This window comes from Spinacia oleracea, chromosome 2 (genome assembly GCF_020520425.1).
Source record: "Spinacia oleracea cultivar Varoflay chromosome 2, BTI_SOV_V1, whole genome shotgun sequence".
Taxonomy (NCBI): Eukaryota; Viridiplantae; Streptophyta; class Magnoliopsida; order Caryophyllales; family Amaranthaceae; genus Spinacia; species Spinacia oleracea.
In genome coordinates this window covers 42,587,831-42,604,788 of record NC_079488.1, presented here as the reverse complement: position 1 = coordinate 42,604,788, position 16,958 = coordinate 42,587,831, and the positions used below count along the sequence as shown (strand labels likewise).

At 38.2% G+C, this 16,958-nt stretch overlaps 1 protein-coding gene and 1 long non-coding RNA gene across 2 annotated transcripts; both read left to right on the top strand.

Annotated features, from left to right (window-relative positions):
* Positions 1 to 7,548: 7,548 nt before the first annotated feature.
* Positions 7,549 to 9,930, top strand: LOC130466900 (uncharacterized). The gene is made up of 6 exons (XR_008927060.1): positions 7,549 to 7,924; positions 8,018 to 8,104; positions 8,247 to 8,331; positions 8,495 to 8,586; positions 8,885 to 8,998; positions 9,638 to 9,930. It is a non-coding gene; the product is annotated as an uncharacterized lncRNA (long non-coding RNA).
* A 5,449-nt stretch (positions 9,931 to 15,379) lies between these two features.
* LOC130467377 (uncharacterized) lies at positions 15,380 to 16,487 on the top strand. The gene is made up of 2 exons (XM_056835878.1): positions 15,380 to 16,024; positions 16,305 to 16,487. Exons 1-2 carry the CDS (start codon positions 15,380 to 15,382, stop codon positions 16,320 to 16,322), a joined length of 663 nt encoding a protein of 220 aa, XP_056691856.1. The 3' UTR covers positions 16,323 to 16,487.
* The last annotated feature ends 471 nt before the right edge of the window (positions 16,488 to 16,958 follow it).

The following is a 16,958-nucleotide window of genomic DNA, read 5'->3' as shown; positions in this document are numbered from 1 at the left end:
GCGGGTGTACGTTGAGCGATCCCCACACCAGGGATCACAAGGGAACCTATGGCCGTCATGGTCGAACATAATTGCACTCCCTTTATGTCACGATAACCGGGTTTTGTCAGTTTTTCTCATTGTCGTTAAAAACTGAATGGAGACTCCTATATTACTAGTCGATTGGGTGTAAACTCACAGGAAATCTAATTACACTTGATCCGACAACGTCACGCCCATGAGGGACGAGGTCACGCATTAGCCTCGTGCTTTTTCGACCCCCTCACACCGACCTTGCTGATGTGCTCACCTTTTTCTTATGTTATATCGCTTCTTGCATCATCGCCGACTGGGCTGATGTTCTCAACCTTTTTCTTATGTTGTATCGTTTCTCAACTATGCGTTCTGAATATACCTGCTAGTAATATATTAAAATAGAAATATGGCTCTGCCGGCCTTGTTACATTGGGTTTTCATACAAGATTTTCATACATAAAACTTCCTTAGGGTGTCTGCGTTCCATGACTTTTTTATCGGTGTTCCATCCATTTGCATTAGCCTATACGATCCGGCTACTACCTCCTCCCATATTTGGTATGGTCCTTCCCAGTTTGCTGTCAGCTTGCCTTGTTTTTGTGATTTTCCGGTTGCGGTAGTTATGCGGTAGTTATGCGATTTTCCGGTTCCAGCTTGCCTCTAGGTTCCTGTGCTTTACCCGTTTGTTGTAGGATCTGCTCATCCTATATTTGTAAGCTGCTGACTTGATTTTTGCTTGTAGTCTAACTTCTAGCAAGAAATCTAGCCGGTGTCGGAGTAAGTTGTCGTTTTCATGCTCTTCGTAATGCTGGATGCGGAAGGTAGGTAGTGCCACTGCTGGCGGTATGACTGCTTCTGATCCGAAGCATAACTTGAAAGGACTCTCTTCCGTTGCTTCTTTGACCGTCGTTCTCTTTCCCCACAACACCTCCAGGACTGTGTCTGCCCATTTCCCTTTGAACTCGTCCATTTTTTTCTTTAGGGCCGTGAGTATTTGCTTGTTGGCGGCCTCTGCCTGGCCGTTACTTTGGGGGTGGCAGACTGAGGCGTAGGAGAATTTGACTCGGTAATCTTCCAGGAAAGCTCGGATAGGTATGCAGTCGAATTGGCTCCCGTGGTTAAATACTATTTCTACCGGATCAGCCTCTATCCATTTCGTAAAGTAATTTACGACGACAATTAAGAACTTCCTGCCTCCGGAGGCTGTTGTGGAGGGTCCCACAATATCCATCCCCCATTGGGCGAATGGAATTGGATTTAAAATGGGCATTTGATCGTTTGCTGGCATACGGATCACCGGAGTGAATAACTGACACTTTTCGCATTTCTTAACGTAATTTGGTGCATCTTCTAGCATGGTTGGCAGTAGTATCCCTGCCTCTGACAGATTAAGGAGAGTGTTTTTCCTCCCACATGGTTTCCACATATTCCTTCATGCATTTCTCCGATCAGCCTCGCTGACTTGTATGCCGTCAGGTACCGTAAGAGGGGGAGGCTTAATGCTCTCTTGTAAAGTTGTTCCTGGTATATGACGTACCAACAGTCGTCTTTTTTCACTTTTTTCACTTCATTGGTGTCGGTTGGTAACAACCCTGTTGTTTTGTATGCCCAAATGTTGTGGTACCACTCCCTATCTACCGTTATAACCATCACCTCTTTCCCTTTCTCCTCTGTACTCCTTCTGTGCATGATTTCTATCATCACTGATCTATCAAGCTCAATTACTTTCGAGCTGACCAGTTTGGCGAGGCTATCTGCAGCGTTGTTCAATGCTCTTGGAACCAATACGATTTCGAAGGCTTCCAATCTCGGTGTTAGTGTTTTCAATTTCTCCTGGTACCATCTCATTGACGGCTCCATGGTTTTATACTCTTCTGAGAACTGGTTCGCTACCAGTTGGAAATCGGTTGTCATTGTTACTTTCTTGGCATCTGCCAACATACATAGTTGCACTCCCGCGATGGCTGCCTCATACTCTGCCTCATTGTTCGAGGCTGCAAAGGTGAATCTGATTGCATATTCGAACTAGTCGCCTGCCGGCGACGTCATGACTATGTCGGCTCCTGCGCATGATTGCGCGACCAATCCATCTACCGCGATTTCCCAAGATTCAGTTTTGGTCTCATCCTCCTGGTAGGACGCTTCGACCACAAAGTCGGCCAAGGCCTGGGCTTTTATTGCTTTACGGGGGTGGAACTCCATGTCATACTCTGATAACTCTATTGGCCATCCCAATAGTCTGCCGGCTGTATCCATTTTTTGCAGAGCTTTTTCTAATGGAAAGTTCGTCAGGACCTCTATGGTGTGTGCGTCAAAGTAAGGCCTGAGTTTTCTAGCCACTATCAAGACCGCGTAGGCAAACTTCTCTATGAATGAGTATCTTGTTTCCGCCGGATTCAAGACGTGGCTGACAAAGTATACTGGTTGCTGGAGTCTGTGTTTTTCGATGACCAGGACGACCGCGACAGTGCGAGGTGAGGCAGATACATATAAATGTAACTTGTCGCCTTCTTTCGGCCTGGCTATGGTCGGTAGTGCCCGAAGGTGGTCTTTTACTTTCATAAAAGCTTTTTCTTCAACTTTCCGCCACTGAAATGTTTTGTTCTGCTTCAAAGTGTTAAAGAATATAAACCTCGTCAGCGCTGTCATTCTCCCTGTCAGCCTTTGTACGTCTTTGATGCTTTCTGGTTTAGGCAGGTTGAGTATTTCCTCTACCTTGTCTGGGTTTTTGTCGATGCCCCTCTCACTGACCAAGAAGCCTATGAATTTCCCTAATTTAACTCCGAACACACACTTCTTGGGGATTGGCTTCATCTGGTACCGGCGCAAAGTTTCGAATGTTTCCCTGAGGTCATCCACATAATCGCTCTCGACTTTTCTCTTCACTATAGAGTCGTCAACGTATACCTCAATATGACGACCCTTCTGTTCCGCGAACACCCTGTCTACCAACTTTTGGTAAGTCGCTCCAGCATTCTTCAGCCCAAACAACATGTCCTTGTAACTGAATACTCCGCCGTCTGTTATGAATGCAGATTTTTTTCTGTCAGCCTTAGCCAGGCTGACTTGGTGGTACCCGAAAAATGCATCCAGGAAGCTTAGTAACGCGTGACCACTTTTTGAATCAACCAGCCTGTCGATTCTCGGTAGTGGGTAGCAATCTTTCTGGCATGCTCGATTTAGGTTTGTGAAATCTACACACATTCTCCAAGAGCCGTTAGATTTCTTTACCATGACGACGTTGGCTAACCACTCCGGATAATCATATGGTTCGATGAATCCTGCCGCCAGTAACTTTTCTACCTTTTCTTGTATTGCTTGAATTTTTTTAGTCGAGAAATTTCTTTTCTTTTGCTTTACCGGTCTCACCGTTCTATCGACATTCAGACGGTGCTCGATGATATTCGGGCTGATACTGGGCATTTCGTCGGCGAAGAACGCAAATACATATGACAAAACATAAATCATGCGGAAAAAACATAAATCATATGTTCTCGTAGCAATCCTGTTAGGTTATGATACATATGACAAAACATAAATCATGTGGAAAAACCTTAATACCAGGAAACATATTATTTACACATAATCATTTAGCATAATTTGGGAGCATAAACTTTGTAGCGTGCCCTCCCTAGCTGCGCCCGAACCGAACAAGAACAAGTCTTTAGGACTCCAAATGTCGTCCCTCCATAGATAGTCCACAGTACGTCCGGATCCGCCTCAAGTTAGACAAACTAGAATCGCCCTTAAGGTTACTAGGAAATTCGGTTAAGTGTTTGCAAGTGTTTGGCTTATTTTTCTTTCAAAACTTACCCTTAGAATACTTCAATCCCATGTACATAAATTATGACCCTTGGCCTTTATTTATAGAGGTTTGTAAAGGGAATTGGAATCCTAGTAGGATACGATTTAATTAAACTTAGAATCCTACAAGGACTCTAATTAATTAAATAATCCTTTTAGGAATAGGAATTTAATCATACACCAAATCCTAATAGATTTAGGAATTGTGCATGGACACAAACACAAACACGCACGGCAGCCACGAGGGCCGTACATGCGCGTGCGCTTGGCCCACGCTACGCAGCCATGCCTTGGCGCGCTGGGCCTGCCTTGCGGTGGGCCTGGCGTTGCCATGGGCTGTGCGTGTTGGCGTGCGTCTTGCTTGCTGGGCGATGGCCCGGCTTCGTGCTGGGCCTTCGTCCGGCAGGCCTCGTCCGATGGTAATTCGTACGATACGCTTTCGATTAAATTCCCGGTTCCAGAATTCATTTCCGGTACGAACAATATTTAATATTTCCGATTCCGGAGTTAATTTCCGTTTCGAACAAATATTTAATCTTTCCGTTTCCGGAATTATTTTCCGATTCCGATAATATTTCCGATTCTGACAATATTTCCGTTTCCGGCAATATTTCCGATTCCGGCAATATTTCCATTTCCGATAATATTTTCCGATACGTACCATGTTTCCGTTTCCGGCAACATCTACGTCTTGGATAATATTTATATTTCCGATGCGATCCATATTTCCGTTTCCGGCAATATCATCGTTTCCGGAGTATTCACTTGCTTGTGACGATCTCAGCTCCCACTGAAACCAAGATCCGTCGATTCCGAATATCCATAGATAGAGTATTTAATACCATTAAATACTTGATCCGTTTACGTACTATTTGTGTGACCCTATGGGTTCAGTCAAGAATAAGTTGTGGATTAATATCATTAATTCCACTTGAACTGAAGCGGCCTCTAGCTAGGCATTCAGCTCACTTGATCTCACTGAATTATTATCTTGTTAATTAATACTGAACTGCATTCATTAGACTTAATATTATATGCATACTTGGGTCAAGGGCATTATTTCCTTCAGTTTCCCACTTGTCCTTAGGGACAAGTGTGCATTACCTAATTCCTTTGTCGCTCGATGATTTCTCTTGAACATAAGGTAAGAGTTGTCATCCTTATTATGTCCAGAGGTGTTTCTCGGTTTCAGAGTTCAACTGATCAAATAAACAGATAATCATAGCCTATGATTCATCCGAGCACGGCCATGCATTTTACAATTTCTAGCTCTCCGAGTGGCCTTGTACAACTTTTAGGCATCTCATCCCGATTTATTGGAGGACAATCCCAATCTTGCGATCTTGAGATTAGACTTCGTTTGATAGGTGATTACCTGAGCATTGCCTTTATAGCCTCCTTTTACGGTGCGACGGCTGGTCAACGTCAAAGTAACCAGTTCTCAAGCAAGTAATTTCAAATCACTCGGGTATTGAGGATTTAGTGTCTAATAATTTTAATGAAATTTACTTATGACAGATTTTCATCTCTTACAGTAAAGTTTCATAGGTTTGTCCGATACTAGTCTTCCCAAAGTAAGTATCTATGCAAATGATTACGACATTACCATGTCCACATAGTTCAAGAAACAGAACTACTAGATCTTGCATTCCAGTCGTCTAACGTTTTCTATGCGTCCATCTTTATAGAAAACTCCGACCAGGGACCTTTTTCAACTTTTGACATTCACGTTCACTTGATAGACATTTCTTAGTCACAGGACTGGTCCTGACAGTCTATCTTGAATATATTGTCAAATTGAAGGGACTCATCATTTAATACTAAACCAAGATTAAATGGAATATGAAAATACATTTCATATATGATAAATGTTCAACCCCATTGTTTTAGAACCATGGGCCTCAAACCCATCTTTAAAACAGTTCATGGAATTCAAAGCTATGCTTGATTTCCAGTGCTACAATGTGAGTGTTGCTTCTCACTTGTTGCATAGGTTTAGTTATCATGCTTTGCCAATCTCAATATCCTTTTCATCGAATGTCTTTTCGAGATAGGATGATAAGATATTTTCAGTGTGTTTAGTTTGTGATCTATTCTTTCTAGCTACAAGAGTGGTTCTACACATTTTGCAATGAAGAACCATCAAGTCAACAGACATGTGATCTACCCAAGTTCAGTGAAGAACTCTTTAACTTAAACAACCCTGTTTCATTGCTTCTTAGGCAATAATTACTTTTACTTCAACTGTATAGGTTGCTAGTGATGCTTTGTTTGGATTTTCTTATCCAATCAGTTCACAGATATGTGGAAGACTTTCCAGCTATATCTTAGAACATACAAATTAATATTTAATTTCCCACGCAACAACTCATGGTCTCCAATCCATGTTGCCATTTCAAAACACAATGCTCTATAGCTCGTCCTTGTCAATGGTTAACTTCAAAGGGATCTTTCTTGATCCTTTGCCAGTGTTTATGCGTGTAGCATCAATATTTAGCATATCTTTATTTCCTTGAATCAAGAACTAATCCTATGTACTTTTTTTTAAGTACCATAAGTTTTTCTTGATTTTAATCTAGTTGATCTTTACTTAGATCAATAGAGATTGGTATATGTTCGTCATGCCTAAAGTCATACGATACGTTTTTGGCGATCCTCATATTATATTATGTACATGATAAATTCTTTTGCAGAATAATTTCCAATTGAATTCTATTCATGTAACTTTAGCTCATTCAATTTCAGTAGATATTGAGTCCAGCTAAATTCTTTGACATGTAATATAGGTTAAGAATCTTACTTAGATTCTTTGATGTTTAACTTAGTAAATGCTTATACATAGTTCAAACATCCTTTACTTAGATTTATTCATATGGGTCAAATGTCTCCAATGGAGACTTTCGTGTTTGATTTAGTAAATGCCATTACTTAATCTAAAACAATATTATAAGATCTTAAATAGATCTTAATACCCAGTATGCACTAAGTTTCGCCTTGGTCCGTCACTGATGAATAATTTTCAAATCTAACTCATTAGCATTTGAATGTTATTTCACAATAGAGAGATATGTGTGTGATACACATAGGACCAATTAAGTTTTACGCACTCCCACTAAACTTCTTATATACCTATAAGAATTATGTACACTTAGCTTCACTAAGATACATTTCCAATTCCCAACTGCTTGCTTAAATCTGTACTTGGATTTCATAAGCCAGCTTTCTATTCAAGCATTTATTTGGATCCAAAAATCCTATGACATACCATGTACATAGTTTCTTCCAACATTTGTTTGAGGAATACGTTTTGTCATCCAATTGTCATATGTACCAATATGTAATTATTGCTTGATTTATAGACTTGAGCATTAAGATTATGCATAAGGTTTCAACACAATCCATGCCATGAATTTGCTTGTAACCTTTAGCAACTAATCTAGCTTTGTGTGTGAACACAATTTCATGTTTGATGGTTTTTATCCTTAAAACAAACTTGCAACCAATAGGTGTGAAACTATCACTAGTGGAAAAACAATCATTTGCATCACCACATTTGCCTCGCACATTTAAACATGTGACGCAATTGACAGTTCTAAGCTTTAAAATTAGTCATTTGCGTCGCAGAATTATTAATCTACGACGCAAATGACTCTAAAATGTTCTCAGAGTCATTTGCGTCGCAGATTAGTAATAATGCGACGCAAAATATTACCTCCTTTGCGTCGCAGAATTACTAATCTGCGACGCAAATGACTCTTTAAGTCACCTGCGTCGCAGATTAGTAATTCTGCGACGCAGAGGAGGTAAAAAAAATTCGGAAGTTTTTAATTATTCCTTCTCCCCTCTTTTTCTCTCTCTTCTTCTTTCCAGAACTCCATTCATGAGATGTCAATACCTCTCAATCTTTCATTCATTTGAAATCTCCTCTAACCACTATACGTATTTTGCCTTTAATTTACCCGGAAAAATCAAGATTTGCGAAAACACGGCTCGAAGAGAAAAATCCTAGATTCCGCCGCGAAGAAGGAGACATTTCAAAGCAGTGCAGCTCGATTGCTAGCGAGTCTCCGATCCAATTCTGCGAATTAGTTCGTCGGCGATTTAGGTACAGTGCAATTTATGTTAATTAGGGTTCTTGTTTATCAGCCTACGGTGTATAGAAGATTTCAAGGGTTCTTGTTTATCAACCTATTTCTAGGGTTTTTAAGGTTGGGTGAAACGCCAAACCGTTGGAGCTGGATCTTCGGTTAACGTCGCCGCCGTCATTGATTACCTTATTTCTTAGGTATTTCCCCCCTCTTTACCATGAATCCAACTTCAATTAATTTTTACTTTTTATATTGTTTTGATGAATTGTGTTAGTTAGTTTGTAAATTCGAACATTTTTAGCAATTGTTTGAACTTTTGATTGAGGATTTTGATTTCAGATGGTGCCTGATATTGTAGAGGGTGATGGGTTTGTTGGGAGGCAGCCTCATATCAAGTATGAGCTCAGAGATAGTCCTGGTCTTGGTGAGTATTCAATTTTTAAAATCAATAGTTCTTTGGAAGTTAAACTATTTTCTTTCATATTTTTAGTTGTTTTGATATTTTTGTTGCTTACATTGTGCTCACACAAATTTAAACATCAGTTTGATGCTTGTTGTGTTGTTCTAATATGATTTAGTGAATGTAGGAGGATACAACCAATGTGTATTCTTCAACTGCAGTTATAGTAGTTCGGATACTCCACTGAGTGAGGGTCAGTGCCATTGGTTTTCTCCCAAGGTGAGGCCTCTATTCAATTAGTAAAATAAGGAAATGTTTTTTCTATTCAACGCATTACTATCGGTCTGTCGAATGATAGTTTCAGCTTAGCCAATTACTGTAACCGGTTTCTCACAGCAGGATTGAAGTTGTTTTATTATAAATATAGGGTTTGATCGTGTTGGTTAGTTTGTCAATTCGAGTATTTTGAACTTTTTAATTGAGCATTTTGATTTTTTTTTTAAGTTGTTAGTTTTTTGTTGATCTGGGTAGGTTTGGAATTCCTTATCGTGTATTTAATTGGTTTTCCTTTATGCAGGGTTCTACTTTGCTTAAAGCGGGCTCTAAAAATCGCAAATGCCGCTCAACAGATGGCTAATGCTACTCGGGGTAGTGGTGGTTTAGTTATGCTGTTCATTGAAATCATCAATAAGTAAGCTCTCTACTTGTTAGAAAAGTTTGTTTTCTGACCGTGTTGGATGTTTGATTGTATTGGCATATCTTTCCTTTTATATATTGTGACTGTCAGGAAGACGTAGGATAACCTTGGTTATTATGGGTGCTTCATATGTAACCATATCTAACTTGGATGTTGGATAACCTTTATTTTTGGTTGTTTCTGGTTGGTAGTCTTTGTGATGATCAGTTGGGAAGTGTATATATGCCTGCTTGCTATGGTTGTTTTATTATTAATGAAACTTGCAAGTGTCCTGAGGTTTGTGATGATCAGTTGGGAAGTTGTTTATTCTAATGAAACAGAGAGCAGGTTGCGTAGGTTGTACTATGGCTATCATGAAGAATGTTTTAAGGTGTCTTTCGGTGAGTTTCTATTGCTTCAACTGTTGTAGGAGCTTACAACTCCAATGTAATACGGGCGAAGTTTATTAAAAGTTTGTAAACTAGAATTATGAGTTTGTACAGCAGATAAGTATTGTGGTTTGCGTGGGTTTATTTTCTTCAGTTTTTCCATCGCCTTGATGAATTTTGCACGCACAAACAATTTTTTGAGCTTGCTGAAACTCTTGGACATTTGTTTTCATGAACTCTTATGTTCATCTGGTTCTTTTTGTAGGATCTTTTACCTGTTTGCTGTTGCTTTTCTGCTGATCTACCAGTCACTTTTCCATCTATTTCACCACCTTAGCTGCAATTTTCTTCGATGGAGGTTGTAGGAGTTGAAATTCTCTCTCTGACAGAACTATTAGCCATTTCTTGGACTGGATTTGGCTGTTGATGAAATGACTCTGCATCATATTTGCATTAAGTGCTTCTTGTACTAACTTTATGGCTGCAGTCTGTTGCAGTCCAAGTTTCTCTGTCTTTGCAACTTGGTCATCAACTTCCTAAAGATTGTTGCTGTTTTTACTCAGCTCCATATTCAAGTTACTCATCTCATGGCTATTGTTTCCATCTCCACTTTCTTTTTCATCTGCTTGAATGATATCTTGGGCCTCATTCGTTTATGGTTCACTTAAACTTTTATGTTAAAAGTGTAGTTAGGTTATCAACATGTTGGGTGATCTATGGTGAATTTGCCTTTTATTGGGTTGTAACTAAAATATTAAAAAACGAATTTTTTTTTTAAAAAAAAAGTCATTTGCAACGCACATTTAGCTAATGTGCGTGGCAAATGACTTTTTTTTTTCGCCTAAAAGTCATTTGCGTCGCACATTTAGCTAATGTGCGTTGCAAATGACTTTTCAGGCATGGTGCTGAAAAGTCATTTGCGTCGCACATTTAGCTAATGTGCGTTGCAAATGACTTTTCAGGCATGGTGCCGAAAAGTCATTTGCAACGCACATTTGCTAAATGTGCGACGCAAATAAGGTTCATTTGCGTCGCACAAATGTGCGACGCAAATGACTTTTAGTCATTTGCGTCGAGAGCTTTTGCCACGCACGATGTGCGACGCAAATGTGCTTAAAAGTGCGATGCAAATGACCCTTTTTCCACTAGTGTATTCTTGCAAATCAACAAAATTTCAATTTTGTCATCAAAACTTGAGTATGTTTTATGGCCTCTAACCATTTAAAACATTTGAGTCTATATATGGCCTCTAACCATTTTAGGGAATCTGGGTTTCGTCATAGCTTTCTTACAGGTCACAAACTCATTAATCTATATGATAATAGTTTGACTGCAAGTTGTAGGTTTCTTCACTATCTAATAGAAGAATCGCATAGCTTCAGTGACCTAAACTCCATGTTTCTTCACTATCTAATAGAAGAATCTCATAGTTTCAGTGACTTGAACTCTATGCCTACTTGGGTATAGAACATCGATCAAACAATAGAATATCAACAGCCACTTGAAAGTCCTTTGAATATTCTGTTCTCCTTGAAGCACTTGTAAAGTCTTCTAAGAGATGTCTAGTCTTTAAAGCCACTTATAAAGTCCTTAAAGAATACGTGTTCGGATTTTCTAAAGAACTTCGAAAAGCCTCTGGAATGTCCGTTTATGTTTGTTGTTCGCCTCGAAGACTTTCGAGGTTTATTTTCTCCCACTTGTCATTTTGGAAACGAATCTCCAAAAGGACATTATTTCGAGCAAACAAACATTATGTTCTCAAAAATTCGTGGTAGAAACAATACCCTTGTGTCTCATTTGAATAAATCATAATGAAACATATATCTATACGTACTTGGGCCTTAGTTTGTTGAATAACAAACGCTAAGCTCCCACTGAGTTTGGCAACTCTCTAGATATATATTATGAAAAGATATTCTGAAATTACTTTTCAATAGCTTTGACGAATTTGGTTTAGTTTGGTGGTAGTTGAGCATTTTGTTTGGAAATTATAGGAAAATATGATCCATCATTGATCGAATCAAGTACTAATCGACTTCGATCATTCCAACTTAGATATACCATATCTTATGGAGCTAGATCGTGAAATTACAACACACAATCATTGATGATCATTCTTGGTATAAGTAATCAACAACATGATCTAACCTTGATCTTTATGATTTCTTGCCAAGTGGATTTTATACTTCTGAATCTTTGAACTAGCCAAACAGATTCAACTTATATCACATTTGAGTAAATAAACCTATATTCACTCAAATCCATGTGCAATAATAAAGTCATAAAATCTTTCTTTAGCTTTGAACTCTATTGTCTAGGCGTTCTAACAAAAGTTCATATCTTTTGTTACTTTCAACAAGTAAGACTAGTTGTCTTAAATTGATCTAGAAATCAATCAACTTTCAAAAGTCCATCAAAATAGAGCTTTTGAATGTTAACTTGTTGATATGGTCTAAGGAACAATGCCAAATATTAGTGGAACTCAAATCAAGGGGTTGATTTGAACCTAGTAAAGTTCTTATTGTTAAAGAGTTGTCTGTTTTAATCAAGCATATTGACTCAACCCGTAATTGACCATTTCATTCAAATAAACAAACAAACTTTGATTTTGTTTTTCTTGAATGTGAGTCTTTCTGTGTTTGAAAACAGAAATTTAGGTATGCTGATTATGGAACGAAATAGCCATTAAGTTCCAGCCTTTGAAAGGACTTAAAAACAAACTAGATGACCCTACAATTAATGTAGCAATGACATGCTTCATTTCCCACTTGTAGTCCATTAGTGTAGCCTAGCTACCGTTGTTTGAGTTATTTACCGAAGTAAGAACCTCAAGCGGTATATGATACCAAGGAAGTTTGATTGCTAGATCACTTCTCTTTAAACATAAACTTATAGGTAGAAACGGAATCGTAAATTCCTTTCATTTGTTCCTCGTTTTCCTATTTCTTGTACCCTTTCTTATAGTCTTAAGAATTGAATTCTTTAGTGTTGACTTTTATACTTTGTTAGACATGTCCAATGTCACTCCAACAAGGTTCTTACCATTTTATGTTGAATATTCTGTTTCAACTAGATGATCATACCAGAAGCTTCTAAAGTTCTCTAAGCATCGATCTATTCGAATATCTAGGGACTAGACTCATTCGAGAATTAAATGGACAAAGATATTATGTTGTTAACCATTGGTAAGGTTGAGCGTTTAAACTAAATGCTTTATGATCTCAAAACTACATTGTATTTTAAATTCACAAGCACCAATCGGTTTGCCATTCGACTTTGATACTCGAAAACAACCATAAAAGTCGCTAAAAGAAACGTACATTTAAATTGCTCATTTTCTCTCATTTCCGTGAATCGTTCTTGGATTCATTACCAATCAAAGAAATTTACTGTTACCTTTCTAAAAGGATTTATTGCAGTGCAAGATATTTAATTATAAACAATAATTAAAACATACATTGAAGCATGCAAAGTCTAAACATTTATCATGAGTAATAACTTGAAAATTAAAGCATTCATGCAATTCAAACAAGTTATTAGCATTTTATTCGAATTTATTGTTCCGGCAGGTGTGAATAAAATGATTCCAAGACCCTAAAACCATTGAAGAATTAAGCACATTATGTATTTTGACTCAATTCTAAAACATTTTAGGTAAGCAAAAGCCTTTTGCTAATAGTCTAGAAACTACTCTTGGTTGATAGGTACGTCTAAGAACTTATTAGGTAAACCTATCGATTTTGCCACGACATAAAAGGAATCCTTACTTATATCGTTGAGTTTCACCAAAACTAACATGTAGTCACAATTATTTGTGTACCTTACCCCTTTAGTATCGATAAGTAACACCTCGCTATGGCGGAAAACTATTACTAAGATCGATGTAAAGGATATCCAAGTAAGTGTTATTTTGGCATGGCACCTTTTAACTCAATTTTTAAGTTTGGAACTTAAGGCTCTTACTATGTTGGTTAGATTTTAAGTGAACTAAAATCCTTAATCATGCAACATAATCAAGCTTTGATCTCATGCATATTTAAGACATATTTAAAGCAATAAATAACTTAAAGCATGATTAAGATAAATGTGATCTAGTATGGCCCGACTTCATCTTGAAGCTTCAAATTCAAAGTTCGTCTTGAAAATCTCCGTGGGAGGCGCCATTTTCTTCAAATAGGATAAGCTATAATTAAACTAATTACAACTATTTGATGGTACGCAGACCATATTTGAATTGAAAAACAATTTTGGTACTTTAGACCAATTACATTCAACTTAATGGTACGCAGACCATATTTTATATCCTATTTGGGCCATACAAGTCACTTCATAACCTGCAAAACAGTACATATACAATATATACCATTCACCCATTCATTATCATGAATGGCCACTAGTAGAAAAAACCCCTGTTGCAGCCCCCTTGTTGCAGCGTACATGTATAAATACGCTTCAACAACCAGTCGGTCAACGCGGGTCAAACCCTTTAAAGGGTTATCGCATCGTACATTTTAGTTGTTCGCAGCGAATGTGTTTGTTGCAGCGTACAAAATAAAAGCCCGCAGCAACAACCCGACTTTATTGCAGCGTACATGTTATTGCCCGCTGCAACAAGTCCGCGTTTCAAAAAATTTTACTTTCCTATGCAACAAACCGCGCTCAAACGAGCGGGCTCAAACGTACGTTGTTCTTTCTCTGCTCTAAGCTTTTTCCCTTAAACAAATATCCAAACAAACCGTCGAACTCAGCCGTCGAACTCAGCCCTGCGTCGCCGTCGAACTCAGCCCTACGTCGCCGTCGAATCCAAGCGTTGCTCAGCCCTGCGTCGCTGTCTTCGCCGGTGTGTGGTGTTCTAGCCTTATCTCCCCCATCCCGTTCAATTCTCGCGCGGCCTGTCACTGAAAGGTTATATTCTTGGTCGGCCGGGGGTTCAGGATCTCCCCGTCGCGTCGTGGTTCCGGTGGTTGCTCGGCGTCGTGGTTCCGGTGGTTTTGCTATGGTGTGTTCAATTTTTATTTTCGTTTTTTATTTTCGTTTTCAGATTAGGGTTCAATTTTAGTTTTTGATTTTCGTTTTGATTATTGTTTTTGATTTTCGTTTTTGATTTTCGTTTTGATTTTCGTTTTGATTTTCGTTTTTGATTTTCGTTTTGATTTTCGTTTTGATTTTCGTTTAAGGGAAAAAGCTCTGAGCTTCTTAGTGTAATCCTTTTCTCTATCCTTCAATTTAATTACCATTATGTTTTATTATTAGGTTTAATTTAGGGTATTCCTAATATGATCGATTTCTGCTTCTATTTTTATAAATTTGCTTCTATTCATCATGTTGAATCGCATGTTTGACGCTCTAATTAAGCTAAAATCCATCTTGCTAATAATTTATGGTCTGTAAATATGACTATATTGGTTATTTGGGGATTACCCTTGAACATTTGTTTGCAATAGATGTTAGATGACCCTTTTTCTTGTTTTTTTTTTGGGATTAACCTAGAATTTTGTTTGTTTTGTCATAAACTATGCTCATTATGCAACATTAATCTGGAGACAAATGGGTTTTGTGAATACCAATTAGCTCACATTAGCTTTCGTTGTGTTTTCAATTGCATTCCGTTACTCTGTAGATTAATTGGTGTCAAGCTTCAAGCTTATGAAGTGATTTTTTAGCAGAAAACCGAAGGAATGTCACTGTGTAATTTTACGGTGTTGGTTGGTTGATTTCTTGTGGGTTTTTTGTACTTGTTCTACAATTGATTTGACGTTTTTAGGTTCCAAAGGCTCAGGTTTTTGAGAGGTTTGAGCTTGGGAATGGATATTTGAAGAATAATTTATGAGAGATTAAGAAAACAACAATCACCCTTCTAATACGGTTCTGTGGTGAATAATAGGGTGAAAGGAGGCAGGTGCCATGTGTTATTTTATTCTTCTAGCCTTTGTTTTCAGGAAATAAACCACCAGGAGTTCAGGTCTAATCTCAGGCCTTAAGGAACATTTTGATATGTCGGTGATCAATGTATTTTACTCCGTACTTGTTACCTTTTTGTAATGTTCTTCGTAGGATATCTGTGTTTTTCTGTAATGTTCTTCGTGATAGCAGTTGTTCTCATAGAGTGATAAATACTGATAAAGATGCGAGTGTCCAGTTTCTTGCTTTATTCAGCATATCAGCTTCCTCTCCAACTTTATTTCTTGTTTATACAAAAAGGGATAGCAGAAGTGAAATTGTATATGCATGCTCATTTGGCTGGTTTCTTGAATCAACACATTGCTGTATGTTGATGCAGGTCCAAGACGAGCTTGTTTCTTCCATTAAAGATGCAGAGGAAGGACTTTTTCACCTAAAACGTGCCCGGCTGTTACGTGAAGTTGATTCAGCTGTGCAGGACTCTATATATTCCCATAAAGACGCTGCGGTCGAGCTTATAAATCCAGCAAAGTTGGGTGGTTCCCAACTTCCATGCGAAGACTTAGAGGTAGAACCATTAGATTCTACTAATGTTGAGGCAGAAATATTGGGAGACCCAAGTTATTTTATTGGATCAAAATGTAGATTCCGCCACACCGATGGGCGTTGGTATAATGGTCAAATCGTTCAGTTGGATGGTTCTTCTTCCGCCAGAGTTTCTTTCCTCAATCCAACGTCAGAGAAGATGATGGTGAGTTCCTTGTAATCTAAAGCTGGCCCCTGTTGTTATACTCCCCACCACCACAACATTATAGTTACTCAATACTTTGTAGGTCTGTATTTGTTGTTTTGTACTTGCTTGTCTTATTATAGCTATATATAGGTAATGGCAGAGTATTTAAATAAGATGCCTTGTAGGAGGTGCTGTCATTCTTTGGCAAGATGGTTTGTATCTGTTTGTTCTTCCTCGAAGTGGAAGGAAACCCTATCAGTGGTTTGAAACTTAAAGTAGTATTATTGTTCTGCTTTAGCAAAATGTAGACCCCTGAGTTCAAGCTAGTGGGGATAGGGCAGAAGCAATGTCATTATCATTCGAGTGACAGATCGAAGGAGACTGATCATAAGGTTAGAAGTTGTTCACTCTTCTCTTTTCATGCTATTTGACATCTTGTAGCTTCATTTTTGTAACATCTTTAAAGATTTATTATTATAGACTCTACGAAGGCTTGCTCAGAACCGTGAGGCAGCATGGAAAAGCCGGTTGAGGAAAAAAGTAAGACATCTAATTTTGTTTCTTGCATGTACTTTGGTGTTGGTTAATTATTTAATTTGTTTTCTCATTTAATTAATTAATGGAATTAGCTGAAGAAGGATTCCATGTGGGGAAAAAATAAGTCATAAAGCTAATATGAAAATCGGCTAAGTTTCTACTTGTTTTTATTTTTTGGTCTTTAACATGCTCTTGTATTATCTTTCTTTTTCTTTCCCTCCCTTTTTCTTTTTTGGAAATAGGCATAGGTTGTTCTTGGATTTGGGTGGAAATAGGCATATGATTAGTTGTAACTTTCCAAGACTCAATCCAATCTATTTATGTACATTTGAGACTTGTTTGGCTATATAGGTCATATTTAGGCTAAAATGACATTTTCGCTCCCAACTTTGAACTAATGAACCTAAGAACTCAT

Bases quoted from the DNA above. Each gene is read 5' to 3' on its own strand.
- LOC130467377 (XM_056835878.1), top strand. From the start codon at position 15,380: ATGTATTTTACTCCGTACTTGTTACCTTTTTGTAATGTTCTTCGTAGG.